Source organism: Chelon labrosus, assembly GCF_963514085.1.
Source record: "Chelon labrosus genome assembly, chromosome: 2".
Classification (NCBI taxonomy): domain Eukaryota; kingdom Metazoa; phylum Chordata; class Actinopteri; order Mugiliformes; family Mugilidae; genus Chelon; species Chelon labrosus.
The window spans coordinates 24,359,896-24,382,424 of NC_140338.1; the positions used below are offsets into that span (position 1 = coordinate 24,359,896).

The 22,529-nt window shown below is 43.9% G+C and overlaps 1 protein-coding gene across 2 annotated transcripts; it reads right to left on the reverse strand.

Annotated features, from left to right (window-relative positions):
* Window positions 1-1,840: 1,840 nt before the first annotated feature.
* Window positions 1,841-19,530, reverse strand: pcdh10a (protocadherin 10a; the record flags this gene model as incomplete). 2 transcript variants are annotated; one of them, XM_084574145.1, is made up of 5 exons in its annotated part: window positions 16,848-19,530; window positions 15,583-15,641; window positions 14,985-15,091; window positions 4,203-4,363; window positions 1,841-2,028 (listed from the first exon to the last, which is right to left on the reverse strand). In XM_084574145.1, exons 1-5 carry the CDS (start codon window positions 19,392-19,394, stop codon window positions 1,975-1,977), a joined length of 2,928 nt encoding a protein of 975 aa, XP_084430271.1. In that variant the 5' UTR covers window positions 19,395-19,530. The 2 variants fall into 2 exon arrangements, with proteins under 2 accessions (XP_084430271.1, XP_084430270.1); XM_084574144.1 differs by lacking the exon at window positions 1,841-2,028 and having other exon boundaries at window positions 3,915-4,363.
* Window positions 19,531-22,529: the final 2,999 nt, after the last annotated feature.

Sequence of the window (22,529 nt, forward strand, 5' to 3'; positions counted from 1 at the left end):
TTAAATCCTACGCTCTTTGATGGTCCCTGGAGTCTGTACAAACAATACTGGATCCATGAGGATGAACCCCACAGACACATTTGTGTTTTTGCCTTAAAAAATATATTATTTTAGTGACCACTCCATGTCCAATTAGTCCATTAGTTTATGAGTCAATACTGATTTAATTCACAAAACTGTCCACTGTTGCATGTCCACATACTACACTAAGAAGGTGAACATTGTCAACATTATATGACAGGATTTCCAGGTGAAGGTAACAAAACACACTTTAGAGAACTTCAATGACACTGTTTATTTATCACCACTTGACCTGTGTGTGTGTGTGTGTGTGTGTGTGTGCGTGCGTGTGTAGTCTTTTACTGCCTGTTTGTGTCTGTGTATGTGTCTGCGTATGCCTCTCTAGAATGATTGTAAAACCGTTATATTATCTTACTGTGATATCCCCCCTTCCTGTACATGATCAAATATTCTGCTAGTAAAAGTACACAACAGGCCAGAACAACTGGTGTTTTCGCTACACACAACAAGGCCCAGCATCTGTAAACGGTGAAAAGTAACAATCAAATAAGAACATCAACAGAATCCTTGTTCGTTGTGAAGGGGTTTGCTTTTTAGGCTGAAGCTCTCCTCCTTCGCTTTAATCGACACAGTTCTTGATTTTGTAGCACTTGGTATTATTAGAATGAATGAGATGAGGTGTAGAAACTAACCAATGGTTACACAGTTTTCAGAAAAAAAGTATATTGTGTGTATATGTATATATATATATATAGTTATATATATAGATTTATATTCATTTATAAGCTTTTAAAATAGCACAGTAAACACTTTGCACACATGATAAAACCCACTGAATGTGTCTGATTGTTTATGTATAGGCCAATGGCATCAAGGGAACCACATCCATTTCACTTTCTCTGCAGTCAGCTCAGGAAGGAACATCAGAACTGTTAGTCGCTACTTTAGAAATGAGAACATTCATTTGTGGTACTTTATTGATGAACTGAACATGGGGCTCATGAGCTTCTTTTTCTCCGCAGTGTGTTCGTTCAGATCTCCTTCCTGAAGTGGCTAAACGTGAAAGAGGACTGAACCCGGCTCTGGGCCACATGTTCCTGTCTGTAACTGTAAGTTGGAATACTTTAAAGTCTGCACACTTTAACCACACAGAAAGAACAACAGAAACAAAAAAGAGAAGTTATATAAAGACAGTCAAGTCAAAAGACCAGAGATACAGAATTTATAGTACTGCACATTATCGCTGCTTGTCCCCATTTCCCTCAGGTTTCTTTTTTTCTTTTGTTTTTCTTTTCTTTTTTTTCTTTTTTTTTTTAAATACCTGTACAACACCTGCTCCTTCTCACACTTCGTGCAATTGTCTCTGGCTCAGTCTCTCGTTTCTTCTCTGGTATTCAGTCTCCCATTCCCCCCCTCACGGTCTCTGTACAGCTGGCTTAGTGGTGACCATAGAAATAGCTAAAGGGTTCCATGTGACGTTGGCTGACGTTTGTACAGAAACATTAGTTTTTTTGTTTTTTTATGTAAACAGGCACACACAGATTTCTAGAGGCTAACTCCTCAGTCAAAAAAAAACAAACAAACAAAAAAAACACTTCTGTGAGTTATTCGGTCCTTTCTTCGTCTCACTTGATTTGTATTCCTCTATTGGTTTGGGTTCCTTTCGTCTGTCTGCTGATGATATTATCATCTTCACATCGTTGAGTATTTCGGCCCCCGGTCTCAGTCCTGCTGAGAGAAATAAGGCCTTGGATTGCTCCTTAGATATCTAGAGGTTTACAGCTACTCAGTATTTATTCTCCTTCCCTCCCTCCACAGCCACTGCCAAGGCTCCGTTACAGTTCGCCACCCAAGATAATGAAGTTTAACCAAGGTTGCTGTTGTCCAGGTTGCCGTTTGTTTAGTTTTATTTCGCTGTCTCTAGAATCAGTGTTGGTGGTCTAGTACAGAAATTCACGCTGTATCCGACAGGTCCACGTGGAACGAGCTAGCAAATCCTTTTGCGGGCTGAAAAGACAGAGAACACACTCGTTAAAGACAAATGACACCCTTTCCCTTGAGGCTTTTTAGTGGCACAATCGGCTCGAAATATCATCTCTTGAAGGATACGTGCCACAAAGGACTCTGTGAAGTTATTTATACTCTCCGTAGGCTGGTCCTCACAGTGTAATTGTAAAACTAATTTGGGAATTGGGTAAAAACATGTCCATCAGTGAAGATAAATGCTCAGAGTTTGGTGGCTACATAATGCATGCATAGAAAATACACAGAGCACTAATTGCTTCATTAATTATCTATAAATGGATCATTAAACATTTAAAAATCTTTTATCAAGGCAACCCTGGTGATCAGAGCATTACCGTAGCAGCACACAATGCTATTTTTAAAACTAGCACATAATGTCTATTGGTTAATAGAGCCTCAGCCTCTGGGACCGTATTTTTACAGACTGATGAACAGCACAACCCTTTGCGGTGGCAGAGTGGGGTCCATTTATTTCAACAGGCCAGGGAAAAAAAAGTGGAAGAAATGGTTCATCAGAAAAAGTAAATTGAAACAAAATAAAGTTGTGAGTTTTGGACTGGGCGAAAATGGAATGCATTTATCCCAACCCTGCGAGGCAGACGAGATGAGCAGACGCGCAGGCAGCTATATTTGGAGCAAAACAGGCTCTAGCACCTAAAGGCTAAATACCAATTATTTTTCACACAGACCTGGTGTGCAAGAAGTATATTGCTTGGCTCTGTTAAGTCACAAACAGGGAAGAAAAAGCAGGTTATGCTGCTCATCGTTTACTTGAGAGACAACCCACACTCAACATGCAGCATCATGGAGGATGGAGGTTATAACATGGTGATAACTTGACAGGAAATGACTTCTCTACTGAACATGTGTATCCAATCCATTCTCTTAAAGCTAATGTAATATTCATGTAATGTGGGAGCCTGGGAAGAAGTGTCCCACCACTCTTTTTCCAAAGAATCCCATTCAGTTTCTCTAGAAATGCAAACTGGAGAGTCGTTGTATTCCAAATGATATCAACATCATTTTATTTGCCAAATGAAATCTATTTTATACTGTAATAGTTTCCTTTCCTTCTAGCACAAAACTTGCGTCCATGACTTTTCCAACTGAAGAATCCTGACCTCGTGGTTGACAGCCCACCTCACCCACTCTTTATGCCGGATATCGATCTCCAAGTATAGATACCGGAGAATTCCTTTAAGAAGAACTTTAGTCCTTGTGAAAAAGAAGAAGCGTGGGCTGTGTGTTTTACCTTTTGAGTTGTTCAGTAGGGAAGTCATTGTGCTCGAGCAAAACAGAGGTTGACCAAATGGAAAAATATGTCCTTTGCATCATGGGATGATCTAGCTTTTATTTCCTCTCCGTGCACTCCAATTATGTTCTATCCGGTGTTTGAATGTAGGTATGTGAAGATGGCTTTATTGGAAACATGAAGTGTGCTTGTGTTGATGACCTTTACTTGTATGAGCATCAGATAAAAAGGATTCTGAGGGGACGTTTGTAGAAAATGAAAAAGAAAGAAAAAGGGGCCACAGCAGACTAATAAGAGTCCAATTCCGATTATTTTTTTTTATTCTTTGTTGTTGTTTTCTTTTAAAGAAGACACATGATTACAGGCATCATTTAGGGTTAGGATGGGGTTAGAATAAAAATTTGAGGTGGGTTTTAGAGAAGGGGAGTTAGCAGTAGGTTACAATTTACATTCGAGAAAAGAAACGATAATTTACAAAAAGAAATAATAATACAACAAAACATAAAGCCGTATTAAAAAAAAAAAAAAAACTCCTTAAAAATAGAAGAAATCAAAGTTGATAAACAACATAAAAAGTCCAGATCAGAATCAAGAGGCAGATTCATCGTCCCCTCCTTTAGTATCTGTACTGGACCAGACCAAAGTCATAGGGTCCCAGGGAACTTTCATACTGATACTCACAGAGAAAGGTGGGTTTGTACGGTAGGGTCCCCCTATCATACTCTTTCCTCTCTAGCGTGCTGGAGCTGTACTGCTGTTGTTGCTGATGTAGGTGATGGTGAAGGCTGTGGTGTGACTGAGACCTTTGGCCGTCCTTGCCAAAGGTGGAGAATGACCTATCGTTGGACGAGGCGGTGGACGAGGTCATGGTGAGTTGGTCGGTGAGGTTGACGGAGGAGGGTACCTCAGTGTCGGGCAGCGTGGCGTCCATGCCGGGGACGTGCAGATTGCTGCGGTAGTCCGGTCCCTGGCGCCCATCTGATGGCACAAACGACGGCATCCAGCAGCGGTCGGAGTGACCCAGGGCCTTGCACTCCTCTGTACAGTTGGAGAACAGGTCAGCGCCTGCAGAGAAGATACAGGATGGAAAGTGGTAGCGAGGTAGGGAGAGACGGACGGTCGGAAATGCGGATTGAAGAGTACATAGATATATGGCATGATAAGAAAAAGAGGAGATGAATCATGAGGGAAGAGGCAGCACGGATATTTGGAGTGGAAAGTCGAGGTGGAGGGAGAGATGGGGGAAAGAGACCAGAAGAGAGAACACAAGTTAGCAATCATTTGCCAATGTCGCGAGCAGAAAAAGTGCAGCAAAAGCTATTCATCAAAGAGACAAGGCCAACATTGATGAAGCGAATTGTTTGTTTTCCTCCTCACCCCATTCATTCCGAATGAAATGTGCAATCAAAGTGATGTGGTGTTGCGAAAACATTTCAGCCCCCCCGTGCATCAACATCCTCAGACGCACAATTGATTTTGAAACGCCAAAAGACAAAATATGAATCCATATTCTATCATCCTTACACACACGAAAAAAAAAAAAAAAAAAAAAAAAAACGACAATTATCTGAAGCAATTTGCCACAAAAAAAAAAACAACAAATAGAAAAAATTCACTGGCTGCTTAATCACACTGTAATGTCAATCATCCCTGTACAAACCGGCAAAATGTGTAATTGACACGCAGCTACCACCAAAAACAAAACATCAACGTAAAAAAAAAAAAAAGATCACATTAACATCTGAAACGATATAATGGAATAACAAACGCATTCACATACACACACGGCAGGCATGAAAGAGGTACCAGTTATGTTAATTACACTCTCTTAGAGAGTATAAAGAGTGGAGGGGGAGGCACGAGAGAAATTATAAAAGAACAGAAGACATGAACAGAGTCATCAGAATAATGAGACCCTGCAGCCCTTCTCTGCTCATGTGCAGATTGGATTTGTAGTTTTCCCCCGTTTCCCAGTGAAGCCGGGACAATGCGGGGAAAGCCTCGGAACGGCGCGATCAAAGCAGGAGACAATCAGTTTAGGGTGAGAGGAGGAAAGAGATGCAGAGGGGGAGAGAGAGAGAGGGAGAGAAAGAAAGCGGACAGTCTGTAATCTGTAATTCCCCGAGGCTGAGAGGGCTTCAGATCAAAGGGTATACTTACCCAAATCTATTCTACTGATCCATTCGACTGATAACGCCACTGCTTCTCTTTTTACTAAAAGCAAGCGTGTGCACACACAAACAATGTCGCGTAAAGACACATCTCAATAGATATTAGGCTACACAGACAGATAAGTGTATGTGTTTACAACGAAACAGGGAAATCACTTTGGTGACTGAAGTGAAGAATCCTGTATGTCACTTTTAACAATCAGAACAGATCAATCCGGTTATGTCAATAAAGAAATATACCATTGTATAAGATGGTAAATGTATATATATCTCCACCTCCTCATATTAAAACTACTCCTTTAAAACATCAGCCGCTCATGGGTAACGGATTATGTGAACCTGAAGTGAAAGAAGTGAGGACAGAAGAACGTGTTGCAGCTCATGAAAGAAAAAAAAAAAAAAACTGAGCGCATTTTTTCACTTTTCTTTTGTTTGCTCTGTCAGATTGAATGCTTCTGCTCTACTGGTCTGTGCATTTCAGACATGCTCCTACAGTGTGATGCCAATTTAACAAACTTCCGACTAAAACAGTGGAAAGTCGCCCTATTACCAGGCACTCAAAGCGATGAGCTTATCAAGCAGCGGCAAGTGGTACTTGTGCAGACTCGCTTGGCCCTCGGTTTTACGCAATACAAACCTCCAGATTTGGTTCAGCATTCATCAGATTTAAGTGAATTAGTTCCAGTGCATATGCTTCTTTATAGATGCTTGAGTAGAGCATTAGTGTAAAATAATGCGGTGGAGCGCGGATCTTTCGCGGTGAAGATGGAAATACAGCATCGGCTCTGTCAAGGAACGTAAACAGGGATTAGGTATGTAGGGTTAGTGCATTAGCAGAAAAGCTGAGATTTAGACCAGATTATATTTTTTTCTGCTTTTTATCTTTTCTACCGCTGTTGTGGAAAGCTAGATAACCAAGTAAGTAAAGAAATATATACCACTGAAAATGCTGAAGACAGAAATAGGGAGAAAAGGGATATGTTCCAGCCGACTAAGAAAAGACTGCACACTTTAGAAAAAGCTTTAAAAGTAATTAAATGGTACTCAGTAGCAGACCAGCTACAGCTTTGACTGAATTCACTGTAACATTACAAGTTATAACGTGTAAATGTCCCCGAGCGCACATGTAAATACCACATTTTATTAACAACGCCAGTGTCAACTCATTGTCTAAGAACTACCAACTGTGACAGATTCTATTTGTGTGTGTGTGAGCGCGCTGTGTGAATCTAATCTCGCTGCTAATTCAGGCCTCACAGAGAGAGAGAGAGGGAGAGAGAGAGAGAGAGAGAGAGAGAGAGAAAGGCAACAAGACGGCGCAGTGACCACAGAGCCAGAGGAGTCATGAGGCTCGCAGACAAGAGACAGCGAGGGCCAAACAGACGGGAGGGGAGGGGAGGGGGTCGCAGATTTCACAGACAGAGACAGCAGGCGGCAGGAGCGGCAAGACTGCAGGAACCATAAGGAAGGAGAGGGGAAACCTGGGCTATCGCAGATGGAAAGAGAAATAGCCAGAAAAGACAGGGGGAGACCCAAGCCTCGCAGATGGAGACGGGAGAGGAGTTAGACAGAGGTGGGCAGTGAGGGGGAGGACTTTGCCAGAAACAACATTAAAAATATCCAGTTAAACCTTTTTTCTTTTATTTATATATATGTATATACATATATATACTTAAACATACTGACATTCGTCCACTTATCTAAACCCTCTCTTGTAATCGTTTTGAGTCACATACAGTAAAGTAAATGATAAAAGAAAGATATAGATTAAGAGAGTATGCTTAAACTTTGATATATTCATTAATACGAGATGAGGATTAACAATAAATTTCCTAGCTAAGCTGCAGGAAATTAGTGATTGAAGTATAAATGTTGTGCATAGAAGCTCTGAAATACATTATTTGGTATTTGATGTAGGATTCTTCGTTTGATGCCAAAAAAAAATCTTTCTTTTTTTTTTTTATTTCATTTAATGTACTGTGTTTAACTGAGCAAGTTTTAAAGGCATCAGATGTCTATTTGGTTTGTTTGCCTCTGCCTGGCCCGTCTGCCCCACACAATAAGCACCAGCCAATGCTTTTGCTGCCAATGGGTCGGTTTGTTTTTATCACCGCATAGCACAGGAGGGACGTGGCTCTGCAGCAGCAGCAGAAACCCAACAACTGGACAAGTTCTTTAAGGCCGCTCTGGGAGACGAGTGGCGTTTACTTGAATTTACCCTCCAATTCACCCCCAGAGCTAATGTATATTCATTATGTCTTAAAGGTTGGGTGCATATAAATCATGGCATTTCTGTTAATTCCCACCTTGTAGTTAGCCTTTAGCCTTTTAATGGACTTTTCACAAATTAATTTCCTCCTCTGACACGTGCGGGTGTTGACCTCGGGCCCTCCAATCATCTCTTGCGCGGATAAAGCCGCTGCTAGCCACGACGCGTCCGCTCATAAATGTGCAAGCAAATCAGCAGAATGACTGAGGCGCAGGTGCACAAAGCCAAACACACGTGCAACTCTGCAGAAAGTGCATTTATTCACGCACCTGCACACGGATAAAGAGTTAACGCTGGAGGATTAAGAGAAAGCTCTGCTCCATATTTCTCATATCTCTATTATTAAGCAGGCACATGGGCGTATTGTACTCTGGAGATGATGTGTAAATATAGTCTGCAGCAGTCACTGTTTACCGTATATCAGGCTTGGAGAAAGTCATGTCACAAGCTTCCAAACCACTCAGTGATTTTTGCCTGCCGACTCACTCTTAGAAAAAAAAAAAAAAAAAACAGCAACATCAACACGTATGTTTGCAAACACACACACACACACACACACACACACGCACGCTTAAAAATACTTTCTTAACACGCAGATATGTAAATATACACGGGTAAACAGACAGACAGGCCTTGCGCACATGACACCGAGTGGCTGTTGATCCCCGTGAAGCACCTTTTCTTCCTCGGGCAGGAAGCAAAACAACAACCAAAACAGTGAGTGGCAATGACAGGCCCTGCCAGCAGCCCTATCTCTCATCGTGACCTCATCAGGCTGGAAGAACATGCGTACAAACACAAACACACACACACACCCTCTCTCTCTCTCACACACACACACACAGAAAGGCACAGGAGGAGATGTAAATGATGCGCACAATACAAACACAATCTACTTGCTAATAAGCAATCAGCACTTCTCTTCTTTTTTTTCCATTTCCTTTTTTTTCCCCATTACATCTCTGCATGTTTCTGAAATCCCTCGTCGCTGTGATTTGACTAATTGCACTGTCTGACATACATCCAGCAACTGGGAGCGGGGAAATGAAGGAAAACAAATTCTGGAAAAAAAAAAAAAGAAAGAAAAAAAGAACAAGCCCCATGTTTGAATTCACTTTGTGCACGTATTGTATATGTCTACACCGCTCCCTCCTCGTGCTCATTCATCTTTGTCTGTCTCCGTCTCTATTAGTCCCTCTGTGTCTCTTTTCCTATCTGTCTCTTATTATTTTCTGTCACATTTAATCGTCTCTGCTCGTTTCTTCGTCTCCCTTTATTTATTTATTTTTCTCTCTTCCCTCTATAAAGAATGCACCTCTCATCCCCCAGGTACACGGTGTCTTCAATCCATACCTCTGTTTTTCATCTTGTCTTCCACAGTTCCGGAGAGAATACAGACACAAAACGTCAATATTTGGACAGAAGCGCAGGACGGCAGGGGAGTGTAGCATAGCTTCCTTACACGGGATGGCCAGTGAGGCTGTGATGAGTAAACCAGAGAGACCTCCCAGGGCCAAAACACTGCAAGATGGCTCCCACAATCAGTAATGACAGACAGAGAAATAGTTCCCAGCTACGATTTCCATTGTTTGTTCCTCAGCAACTGGGCTGGGGTGGAGAGCCAAGATGGCCGCTTGCCCTAAGAGTGTCTCCTTGATTAATATCACCCCTTACTGTTAGCACAAAGGTTCTGGATGCCCTGGTTTGTATGCTTTTCATCACTCGGGCTACTCTTTGACTGTAGTGAGCTACAGTACACAGCCTTGACCAGTCTTAGACATAAACATGGACGCACTGAGAGCTCCTGACTACACCAAACAAACATAACTCTCTTTTTTTTTTTTTTTTTACAGCTTAAGTTTTATTTTCTTACATCTGGCCCTAATCTCTATTATACCAAAATGTACTCTCAGGAATAACAGCAACAGTAAATACAGTGATGAAAAGGAGGAATTTTAGGAAATTGCCTTGTGGAGTGACCATTATAGTATCATTATAATATAACCAGCACATATATTAAGCCTTTTATCTCACTACCGCCTTTAAATGGTGTCCTCAAATAGGGCTGTGTCCACATGGTGGACAACGGCTCTTGTGGTGTTCACAACCTCGTGAATGGAACGTTTTGGTAAGGTTTCGCTGATGTTTTTGTAAATAAAGGGACAGTTCATATATATTATAATTTATGAAACCAGCAAAAATGAGACAGCGTGTTCAGAGCTCTGCCATCACACAGTGCAGAGATTTAAGAGAGCAAATGACCAAAAGTGAGAGAAGTTATTATTCTGTGGCCTATTTGGATCACAGCAAACACGGCCAATGCCTACATTTACTGAGTGCAGATATTTTATGTCTATATTTATGTTGAGAAAAAAAAACCTTGTTATTGCCAGTGGCCTCCATTTTCTATATTAAATGACACAGTCATTAGCTTGCTAAATGGTTAGCCTTGATGGATACCAGACACAAAGAACATAATAGTGGCTACTGTTCCCATCAGGCTAGCACACATATTCAGATATTTTTTGCAGGATGTTTCTAGCTTGAGTAGATGTTTACTGACATTAATTCTTCGAACAGAAAGGATGAGTCACGGCCAGGACATGTTTATGATTGTCAAGAGGAGTCCTACCGCCACACATGTTCCAAGGCCTCTTGCTGAGGCAACAAGAATACACATTTTCCCCTTTTTGAATTTGCGTTTTCAGCGGAATCACTGCACTTTCAGATGCACTAGCACAGAAAGTGAGAAACACTTGTGTCCTCCTTTTCATCTATTTCAGGGTTGGGAAAACATCCAGTTCATTCAGAAAGCTGAGGCCCAACTTATTTATACCTGAGAGGACATTCATTAAGTGGCTCAACAAGGTATTTCAAATTCCATAAGAAATATGCCATAATCTGAATAGTCTCTTTGGTTCGTTAAATTAAATGTTATTCTCTTTCTCCGCTCTGAATGTCATTGATTTTCAACAAACCATTAAGCTTAGAAGAAGTGGCATCTTCATATGTAACAGGCCAAAAGCTAATGGATTTTTTTTTGTTATAGATTCTATATTGAGGTATTTTCAACTTCTTCGTCTGCTTTTGAATCTTTGAGTTTGAATCTACTCCACCATTTCTAAGAACTTCCACAACATCATCCCATTCACAGTTTTAGACTTCTGCTCTCATTACTTCTCGTGGTGCCGTTCCCTAAGATAAATTATTTTCTAAAGGATACTGCTGAGCGCTTGCTGGTCCCAGCTTTACTGCTTTTTCTTTGCCTTCTACTATAGTAAATTGAATATCTTTAGGTTTCGTGTCATTGTTCTAGCAAAGCGAGCCATTTTGGACTGGGAGGCATTTTTAAACTATTTTCTGTCACATAATCAACAATAGATTTAACTGAGGTCATAATGAACAGGCTACTCTTCTGACTGCAGACTTAAAATGTTTTCTTGGCTTTACCTTTTTTTGTAATTTCATCACTCAGTGAAGTCATTGTCATGTTTTTGCGTTTTTAAACTTTCAGCTCCTCCTCGTGCACGTTTTCTTTTATCATGTCAGATTTGAAACTTGTGACGTTGTTATTGATCTTGGAGACTTGAGTTTTAATATCTCGACCTAATATTTTGACCTAAACCTGTGTTTCTGTAACGACCAGTCCTTGAAAAGGAGTGTTGCGGAGCTGAGAGAAGGGCGTCTCAAACCTCTGTATGCTAAATTCCTCTGACAGCTCACTGACATGGGAAACTGCAACATGGTGCCCGCTACTAATTCATAATCAGCCATCTAATACACCGTTGCCACAGTGATTTAATTGTCCCATTTGTCACGGCTGTTGTTCTCACCAAAACAAACGTCATGATAATGATCATTTCCAGTCTCCCACCCGTCACGCAGCCTTCCACAGCTGATCGAACGTTTCAGAGATGCCAAATTCTCTCCCTAATGAATATTTTATCCTCTCTTATCTGCCACCTTTTTTTTTTTTTGGCTTCTTCTCTTTTGCTGCCATCTCCCATTAGGATGACGAGGGAAATGATGTGGAAAACGGTACCTAATTTGAAAAAAATAAAAAGAGGGTGTGGGGATGTAAAAGGTAGCGCTCAATCAGTAGCGCTTAGGCTCCCGATGCAGCGGTGCCTCGATCTAGGCACGCTGCTTTCACAAAAGCCATTTGCCCACTTTTTAAAGGTATCCGCCGGTATCCCAGCCTCACAGGCAGCGTCCGTTTGATTTAAAACCACGTCAGGAGACTTATTTTCTAAAGTGTCAGACGAGCGGCCGAGCGGGAAGCTACGACAGGTGTAGTTGATGATATGCCAAGTGGAAATGGTTTCCCCTTGATTTGAAATATTCCTAGGTGCACCAGAAGAGAGAGTGTGGCGCACAGTCCCGCGAGGAAACCTTGCCTGTAACCCTCCTTTGATAATTGCTATGCAAAGGTTCTAGAAATGAATTACTGATCAGCCGAGTGTTGCGGAAGGCCAACGTGTGGGGGAGACAGAATGAAGGATGAGACCCTGCCACAAAGCCAGGAAGAGAAAGTGTGTGTTTCAGACAAGCACACACACACACACACACACACACTCAAAATGCAAGCATATTTATATGCATGGTAAATATGTACTACGTGTCCACACAGCTTGAATTAAAGTGCCTGTTGGCTCGAGCTTTCGTAGTTTACCTGTCTAGTTAAGAACTCGGCACAAAATACGCCGATTAACCACAACATTAAAACCACTGACATGAGAAGTGAATAACACTGACCATCTTCTAACAATTCAGTGTTCTGCTGGGAAACTTTTAGACCTGGTATTGTTGTGGATGTTACTTAGACAAGTACCACCCACCTAGACCAGACCAGGCACCTCCACCCTATAGCAATGATGGTCCCATCCCCAGTAGGATGCAGCCTGACACAGACACACACACAAAAACAGTTTAGGAAGCACAAGATGTTGACCTGGCCTCCAAATTTACTAGAACCCAAACTGATGAAACCCAACCCCCCCCCCGACTCATAGGACCCAAAGGCCCCAACTAAAAACATTCTGTTACCAGTCACCACAGGACACCCTCAGAACGCCCATGTCCATTCTCTGATGAGTCACAACTGTTTCGGAGGCACAATGGAGACCTACACAATATTAGGAAGGTGGTCATAATGTTGTGGCTGATCAGTGTGTGTGTGTGTGTGTGTGTGTGTGTGTGCGCGCGTGTGTATATATAATATATATATATATATATATATATATATATAATGAAATACACAAACATAGCATACAACCAGCATGAGACAACCAGCAACACTTCCATCCTTATAAGTCACACATTTAGTTAGAGACACAAATGTATAATGGGTATGTTTAGCTCAAGGGAGTGCTCTGTATACCTGGCAGATTGCCAAGCAGTAGCTGCTACTTCCCTCCTAAAGTGAATCTCATTTACACTTCCTAAAGCACCGCCTAAAGGCCTTCACAATACAGACGTCACTGAACCTTGTATTTTTTTCCAGACACAACATGCACAAGTGCATTACATACAGGTAACATTTATATGCCTACAATTTAGCTTTAAACACACACACGTGCTCCATCTGGTTTTGTTTACAGAAGTTTGCGAATCACCAGTGTCCCTCTTTCCAAAATACCATTCGTGTGATATTACCTCCCATGGAGTGATAAGCTGTTCCCTTCTAAATCCAACATGAGGAACAAATGTTTCCTCGTATGAAGTGTAGAGTACAGCACCAACTGCGTCCGCTCCCAGGCCAGCGCCAAGTGAGCGTGCCCGGAGCCAAATAAAGCTGGGGGAACTTGTTATTGGTTCAGAAATGTAGGCTAGCAAACCAGCAAGAAGGAACAATTTTCCACATAAAATAAGTGTTAAGACGCAGTCTCAGGCATGTCCTGGAACATTGTGTCAGGGCTGATTCCTTACTGAGGTCTAAGGCTATCTGCCTGAATATGTTAAGATGCATATCACATATTCACATAGCCTATGATCCGTGTTATTTCTTCTCCTCTGTCTTGTCTCTCTGCTCTGTTGAGTAGCATTGCAGCAGTGCTTGAAAAACAGCCAAACACATTCTGATGGAAAGCTTCCAGCTCCGGATTTATGTTTAAAAACTTATGTGAATATTTATTTAACAAAACTATTCCTGATAAAGAGAATAAGAAGGCCTTGGATTTCTTCCAGTTCTGCATTTCAGTCTCGCACGGTTTGACCTTCCCAGGCTGTTTCATGAGAGAGGGCAGGGAGTGACACCACCTCTGCTGCATACTGGCTCTCTATTTTGGCTCGGTTCATTAATAATGTCAAACACCGTGGAGCCTAATGAGGGACCATTCACTAGCCTACATCACCTATCTGATCTTCTCTATTTGTATTCCCAGCACTGAGATGATATTTGGCAGGCTCTGGTCTAGACAGGGGTCTTACATACAGCGCGTGGAACAATCCCTCAGAAGGAAAGGGCAGTTCAATATGAAATGAGATTTTGTATTGCTCCACTTTTTGTCTGACTCCACTTTGATCAATAAACAGGTACTAACCTAATAGAATTTTAGAGAGAACAAGGAGAGGCTCATGATAAGACCTAAAGCCTTGTCTAAAGAAATCTCCTGTGTCGTAAAGTGTTCAAGAGAAATGAGAGTCTGTAAATGAACCTGACGTGAGAGGGTAGACGAGGAAATGTTCCCTAATTCTGGCATTTTACCTTTGCTTGTACGAAAAACAAAGAATTCAAAAGCCACTAATGTGTTTGATCTGCTGAATCTATTACCAACACAATACACTGTCTGTGTAGCTGATTGGAATGCTTCTCATTATATCAATTTAGCTTCCACGCCATTCCCTTTCACTTGAGTGAACCTATTGATTTGTGCCACTAAAGCTCTATAGGCCTCACACTGCCTCACTGCGAGTCGCTGTCCTTTCAGCACCACTCCGTGCTGAAACTGCAGCAGGGTTAGAAATGCAGGAGGCAAACACAGAGAGGAGGCTTACCCCCTCAAATATCCCTCCATTTTACCCGGCTGTGAAATACAATCAACACCTCCGAGGCCCTGCTCATACCAGCCCCGGAGCTGGAACACTCTCAAATTAAGGAAATTAAAAGTCACCGGTCCGCACCAACAATTCGGCATTATCCCATTCACAATCAAACGCGCACTTTTGAAAGGGATCAAGGAGGGGATGTGTGAGGACTGAAATGATGCTATAATTATGTGATGCGGGGAGGCGGGGTGGGACTCACCGGCTGAATGACCCCGGTTTGTGGCGTCGTGGTCACTGTCGCCCTGCTCGCTGTCTCCATGACCGCTGTCTTTGGAGCTGACGATGTCTGCCTCTTGGAATGCCGAACTAAAAGAGGTGTGCAAGACAGTCGAGGTGGGACGATAGGGAAATGCCGGAAGGATAGGTGGAGAGGAGGGGGATTAAATGAGGGACGGACAGAAAGAGAGAGAGAGAGAGAATCAGAAATCTGCACCGCGTTATTACGGTCACGGTGGCCGACAGGAGTCTAAATTGGATGTTACACATGGCATGTAATGAAATCCAGCATTAGAGCTTTAATAGACGCTGCTCTGTCAGTTATGGGACTGATGCCAAATTGAAGATGAACGTTATGGATACACTGGGAACCACGCTGCGTCTCAAAGCCACAATTACCAATGCGGAGTAGACGGGATTCACACTGGGTGTAATATTCATTGTTATAGACTGGCTTCGGATCCATGAGGCCTATTGGTTGTTAGCGGTCCTCTGATGTTGGATGGTATGTGGCTCATTAAATGCTACAGTTTGATGATAATTCGGTGAATGTGTAACAGAATGTGTGCGTGTTTCACTACCTGTTGACACGTCTGGGTCTGTCCACCAGATAGCTGAGTTCTGCTCGTTGGTGTTTTGTCTGGAAAACCCACAGAAACACATTTTATCACATGCAGTGTCAAGTCAACACAAGGGAGGATGAAGTTCATTACAAAACAAGGGAAACATAATTAATCGCGTATGCGCACACTGGCTGTCAACGTGCAACTGTGTCAGAAAAAGCTGTGGCACCGCGAGGCGGGGCACCGATGGTGCGAGCATCCACTTGGTGACTGAGTGGGCGAGGAGAGACGAGAGCAGGGGAGAGTAGGTTAGGGAGGCGATTGAATGCGTAAATGATTGAGCCGCCCGATGCTGAAACTGAACAACCTTTGTTCACGGTGCTGCCGTGCCGGGTCGTGCGCGGAATACTTAACGCACAGCAAAGGCAGGGCTGTGTGCATAGCGGGTCTGGCTCCTCTCCAGCCACACCGCAATCAACAAAAAGCCACAGCTCCACGAGCAGAACGCGCAGACTGAGCACTTCAGGTCCGTTAAGTCACTTATCTCATCGGCTCTGGTATTTGCCACCCGAACTTAAAGTACTTTGTCATATGTAACCAAGCTACTGTCAGAGAAATACACTCGTGGCAAGCCTTTTTTTTTTTTTTTTTTTTTTTTTTTGACAGCATTCCTGATAAAGGCTTAACAAGTATTTATTGATCACTCTATAATTGTAAAAACTCTGTAACGGTTCGTTCCACAAATCGCCAAGGATATGAGTAAAATTTGCCCATCCATCTGTGCGCCCCTGCCCGTAAATAGGTTAACATGTGAGTAAACCCCTTTCATCAAATGCAAAATAAACACATTACATTAAAAATAAATAAAAAGTGTCTTCCAATTGTGTGGTAGATAAATGAAAAGCGCTTTCCACGCAGTAAAAATCACGATCACACTCGGCTTTTTACGCACGATAAAAAAAGATGTGACAGCAGAATAAAGCTCACGTGGCCTTTTAGGCCATGAGATTCAACAATTGACTTGTCCAGTCATCATTGCGTATGACAGTGATTAAAGGCCACTAAACAGAGGAATCAAGTCAAGAGCAGATTCCTCTCTTTATTTGTGCCCGACTGGACTGGATAGCGCGCTTTGATGTAAAACAGACGCAGCTGTTTATGTACAAAGGAACTTTCGAAAATTAGGTTAACCCTTTAAATTGCGGTTTTGCGCCGTCCTAATGCATTTGATGGCGAGTTAAGTGGAGCCTTGGGTAACAGAAGCTGATTCAGTCCTATCTTACCTCATTAGAGAGAATGCTGCCGTTAGATATGATGTCCGGTTGTTGGTCACTGTAACCAGTGACTATGGCGCCGCAGGGGTTGGTGTGATCTGTGTCAGTGCTGCGGGAGGGGCTGCACGGCTTGAGGAACATCAGATCCGTTTTGGCGGACTCCGGTGTCAGACACACCTGGTAGCAGTAAGAGTTCTGGTTCTGGTGGTGGTGGGAGCCAAAGCCCCCTCCCACGCCGCCCACACCAGATTCCTCCACGGGCACTTGCCCCACGGGCCCGACCCCTGACGTCACATTGGTGCTCTGAACTAACATGATGTCGGATTTACTTAGCTTCTTCTGCTTCCGGCCACGAGCCTGCCTGCTGCAGCACGAGCTGCAGCACAGACAGCAGTCACCGGCGAGCAGGCATGTGTACAGGTTGAGCTTCTTGTCCTTTTGACAGCGCACGGCCAGCACGATCATGGCCAGGAGGAAGATAAAAGAAACTGAGCCTAGGGCGATGATGAGAATCAGAGTGAGGTCAAGGGAGGTCTCCTTTGCCTTGGAGGCCGAGCCGCGATCCCCGCTGCGGCCTTCGACCACGCTGTCCACTAGGATTACACTCACACTGGCGGAGGAAGAGAGAGGGGGCTGCCCGTGGTCCCTCACTTCGATCAGCAGGTCGTAGTAGCCCTGCGGGTCCCGCTTGGGAGAGATCCTCCGGGCTGTCCTCAGCTCTCCTGTCCTCCAGTCCATGCGAAACATCCCCATCTCGTTGCCCCGCAGGATGCTGTAGGACAGGCGTGCGTTCTCGCCATCATCCGCATCCATGGCCACAATGCGCGTAACTAGGTAGCCAGGCTCTGCAGAGCGCGGCAGGTGCTCTTTGGCTGTGCCGTTTTTACCGATAGGGGCAATGACAGTAGGTGCATTGTCGTTTTGGTCAACTATGATCACATTTACAGTAGCATTAGAGTAGAGCTCGGCAGCACCTGCGTCCTTAGCCTGGACCATGAAGCTAAACTCCTTCAGCTGCTCGTAATCAAAAGAGCGCAGCGCGTAAAGGTAGCCGGTGTCCTGGTTTATGGACACGTACGTGTCCACAGACATGCCCTGTATGTCACACTCCAATATGGAGTAGGTAATAAGAGCATTCTGTCCTATATCAGGGTCCAATGCGCTCACAGCGTGAATGAAAGCACCGGGCACGTTATTCTCAGTCACATACACATCATAAACAGTCTGCGTAAAACGGGGCGCATTGTCATTCTCGTCGGAGACGTGCACTTTTATGGACTTGCTGGTAGCGAGTGAAGGCTGACCTTTATCTTTGGCCACCACCGTGATGGTGTATGAGTCTGTGTTCTCCCTGTCCAGCGGCCCGTCGGTCACAATTGTGTAGTAGTTTTTAAAAGACGATTTCAGCTTGAAAGGGACGTCTCCCAGTATCTCACAGCTCATTTGCTCGTTCTCACCGGAGTCTCGGTCTGAGACGCTGAAAAGTGCGATCACGGTGCCCGGAGCGTCCTGCTCGCTCACAGATTCGGTCACAGTGCTGAAACCGATCTCTGGTGTATTGTCGTTCACGTCCACGAGTTTGACCAGCACTTTGCAGTGCGCCGGGACCGCATTAGCCCCCATGTCTTTAGCTTGAACATAAATCTGGTGCGTACTGCTCTCTTCATAGTCCACCTCACCCGCCACCTCTATCCTGCCCGTTCTGGCATCAATATTGAACAAGTCTTTTATCCGTGGGGTGTTATGATTGCTAAAAGAATAAACTATTTCCCCATTTTGTCCCTCGTCAACATCCGTGGCGTTGAGCTCAATGACCAGAGTGCCCACGGGGGAGTTTTCCTGCAAGTTAACCGTGTACACAGAGTGGTCAAAGGTGGGCGCGTTGTCATTAGAGTCCAGAACTTTAACGACCAGGAGAGCCGTCCCGGTCCGCTGCGGGATGCCCCCATCCACAGCCGTCAGCACATAGCGGTGCACCGCCTGCTGCTCTCTGTCCAGTGGTTTCTCCAGCACCAGCTCTGCGAACTTGTTCCCGTCGCTCTGAGTCTGCACGTCAAGGTAAAAATAGTTATTATTCGTTATGGCATATGTGCTGAGCGCGTTAGTGCCAACGTCAGGGTCGAAAGCGTTCTCCACTGGGAAACGCGTGCCGGGAGTAGCGCTCTCTGATATTTCCACGCAAATGTCTGTCTCGGGAAAGCTGGGCGGATTGTCGTTGATATCCATCACCTCAATCTCCACGCGAAAGAGCTCCAGCGGGTTTTCCAGAAACACCTCCAGGTGCAATAGGCACGGGATGGTCTGCTTACAGATTTCTTCCCGGTCAATTTTCTCCTTTACCACGAGCGCACCGTTCTCTAAGTTCACCTCCAGATAAGGTGTCCGTGAACTAGGCACCGTCTGGAAGCGACGAGCGGAAAGTTTGGTAATGTCCAGCCCCAAATCCTCTGCAATATTCCCAACCACGGAGCCAGGTTCCTGCTCCTCTGGAACGGAGTAGTGTAGCTGAGAGACCGCTCCATCCAGGATGGAGAGCAACAATATTAACCAAATCATCTCCTCTGCCTATGTCCAAGTGCACTTCAAGACGAAAAAAAAAGTGTTATTCCTTTTTCTTACGAGGAATGAACATTTCCCATTTTCTCTGTCCGTAAAAAGGCAGTGAAATAAACAGCAACAAGGCTGCCCGACTCTGAAATTCCTCTCCTCTGCCTCAGGTCAGTGGAACATTGTGTCGTTTCAGCTGTGAGAAGCACAGCCATTTGATCCGAGCTTCTCTGTTTTAATCAATTCTGCACCGGTCTGTGAGTTTTGGCGTCAGCGCAAACATTGCAGGCTGGAGCCAGGACGCAGAGCCAACACTCCCTGTGCACAGAACAGACTGCTCCTTCTTCACAAAAAAGTCAGGAAATTCCACATGAACAGAAAAATTGAGCAAAAACTCCTATTTACGCACACGAGAACCTGTAATAAAGGTTACGTTTTTTAAAAAAAAGTCAGATATCAAGACTTTCTCTCTATCTTTCTCTGTGAGGATGTAATCACTGCGCCTGAGCGCGGAAAGCGGATGATGTTCTCAGCTCGGCTTCTGTAAGGCGAGTGAGAGCAGCGGGGTTGGTTTTGCGCACAGCTCCTTTCCCCACCAGCCAATGATATTCTCAAACACCGGGTGTAATGGCACCTGATTGGGGCTCGGCAACGCCAGCCAGAGCACACATCGGACCCTCATAACAAAACCAGTTAAGTGCCGCTGCGCTGCTCTCCTCTCCTCCTCTGCCCTCTCTCCTCCAGGCCCAGCTTCAGTTGTGGCAGGGAAATTAAATGTTTTACACATCCAGTGAATTAAGAAAGTTGAATAATAGTGGATGACACTTGGCGTCGGCGGAGCTGCGTGTACATAATATCCAGCTTCCGTGTTTCCAGCATACTATATTATAAAATTCTGCTATTATTTACTTTTACTTTTTTTTTTCCAAAATGCACCTCGCAAATTGCTAAATAAAGGAACATGACCCTCACGAGGTTGCCCTTGACGCAATTATTTCAACATTTTGCCTTTAAAGCTCCGATCTGACCCCAGCGCATGAGTCAGAATGTGCCAAAGATGCCCAGAGCCAAAGACCACCATGTAAAATGCCTGCGCAAGTAAAGACAACTAGTGACGCAATACCCCACAGAGTTATGGCCAAGCCCCCACCCCCACCCTCTCTCTCTTTTCTCCCTGTGTGTGTGCGTGCGCGCGCGCGCTCATATCTTGGCACAATAAAGGGGAAGCATTTTAAATAAAGTAATATCTCCAGTGCCGCTTGGCAGTGAGCATCAGTCTGATACAAGGTTCCACCAGAGCAGGAGCGCACACACGAGCTACGTCCATTCAGTCAAATGTAGCGTTTTACTTTAGTCTTACTATGTTGCTAATAGCCTGAAGCCTATTAGTTCCCCCCGTCTTCCCATTCTTATCATTAACCCCCTCGCATGCTGCTGCCATTAACTGTAGCCTAACACAGTTGCATCGTTTGATAATTTCATTCTTAAAGCATAAATTAAAGATGCCAATGGCATGGTTGTGGAGGGGACGCAAAATGTGGGGCTCTAACTTGCGCACCGTTCGGCGGATGATGACAAAAAGATGAAAAACTGCGTAATTGAGGCTAATTAACATAAGTCTCTAATTCCAAATGTAATAGACGGCGCGCAACAGTATCGGCCGTAATGCAAAACGACGTGTCCATTGTGCAGTGGATTAAACAGCGAGTGATACGCGATTCTGCATCTCGCCATACAAGTCAGAAGAAACAAAGAGGAGACGTTAGATGAATTTCCACCCATGTCTGAGCCGGAGCTGTGTGACTGAATCGAGCTGACACTGGAGTCGGATCTCAGAGAAGAGCGCACAGCAGCCCCACTCTCTCTCTCTCTCTCTCTCTCTCTCTCTCTCTCTCTCTCTCTCTCTCTCTCTCTCCCTCTCCCCCCCTCTCTGACTCTCTCTCTCTGTCCTGTCAGGGCGTTACAGAGACCAACGTCGCCCCCTTGTGTCTGCCCACTTTCTTTGAAAATGTTGAAGTTGAAGAGGGATCACCCGAACTCAGGGCACTGTTGTTGTTTTAATTCTCCCACACTCTCCTTTAATTCTAAGAAAAAACAGCTGAAATCAAGCAGCGTGTTAAAACAGTTAGTTAAATACCCGCTTTTATTCCCTTTTATAATAATATGCTTCTGCTCTTTTACTTAAGAGCAACAATACCACGATGAACTTTTCAAGTTCTGCGTTCAAAAGTAACACGATCCCACGATTATATATTATTACTGGATCAATAGTACTCCCACATTAATGCGCAGGTTTCATTTTAGAGTTGTGCTTGTGGAGATGCACTGGTCAGGAGACGCTGCTCAGCCTGCACACCAGGGAAACCATGTGCTAGTTTTTCTTAGTGCGTCAAAATTGAATGTATATGTAGCAATGGAAGACTTCATAAGGCATTTTTATCTTTGAGTGTGAGCCACTTAACCTGCACTGTCATAGGAAAATAAGATACGATAACTGATTACACCACAAATTACACAAACATTACTCAAAGCCAGCCCCATGAGTATACTCATACGCCTCATTCACCACGCAGGTGCCAAACATTTTAAAGCTTGTTATATTGTTCATTCTGTACAATCCTCATTTAAAATCGAACAAAACCTGGAACAAATAAGTGTAGTGGAAAGGTAGCATAAAGAAGTATGAAATGGTAGGTAAAGTACAGGTATGTCAAAACTGCACTTAACTACAGAACCTGATGCAAAGTATTTTGTGATGTTACACCTCTGGTCAACGATGACATTAAAGATGGCTCCGTGACAGTGTGACAGTGAGATTGAAGTGCATGTCATTCATTAACAGACCAAGTCCTTAGAGGTCAAATAAGCAAACAAAATATTTAAAAAAACATCAGTGATAGTTAACCATTGAGGCACCAGGTCTTCTACCGCTGTGCTGTTTAGAGCATCCTAACCTGCTGTATCACAGTCTGGTATGGGAACTGCTCAGCCTCGGACCGTAAAGCTCTGCAGACAGTGTTCAAAACTTCCCAACACATAATCAGGTCTCCACTCCCTGCCATCGAAGACATCTACAGCAAAATCTCTCTGCGAAGAGCATGCAGCATTGTCAGGGATGCTTGCCACCCAGCACTTAAACTATTT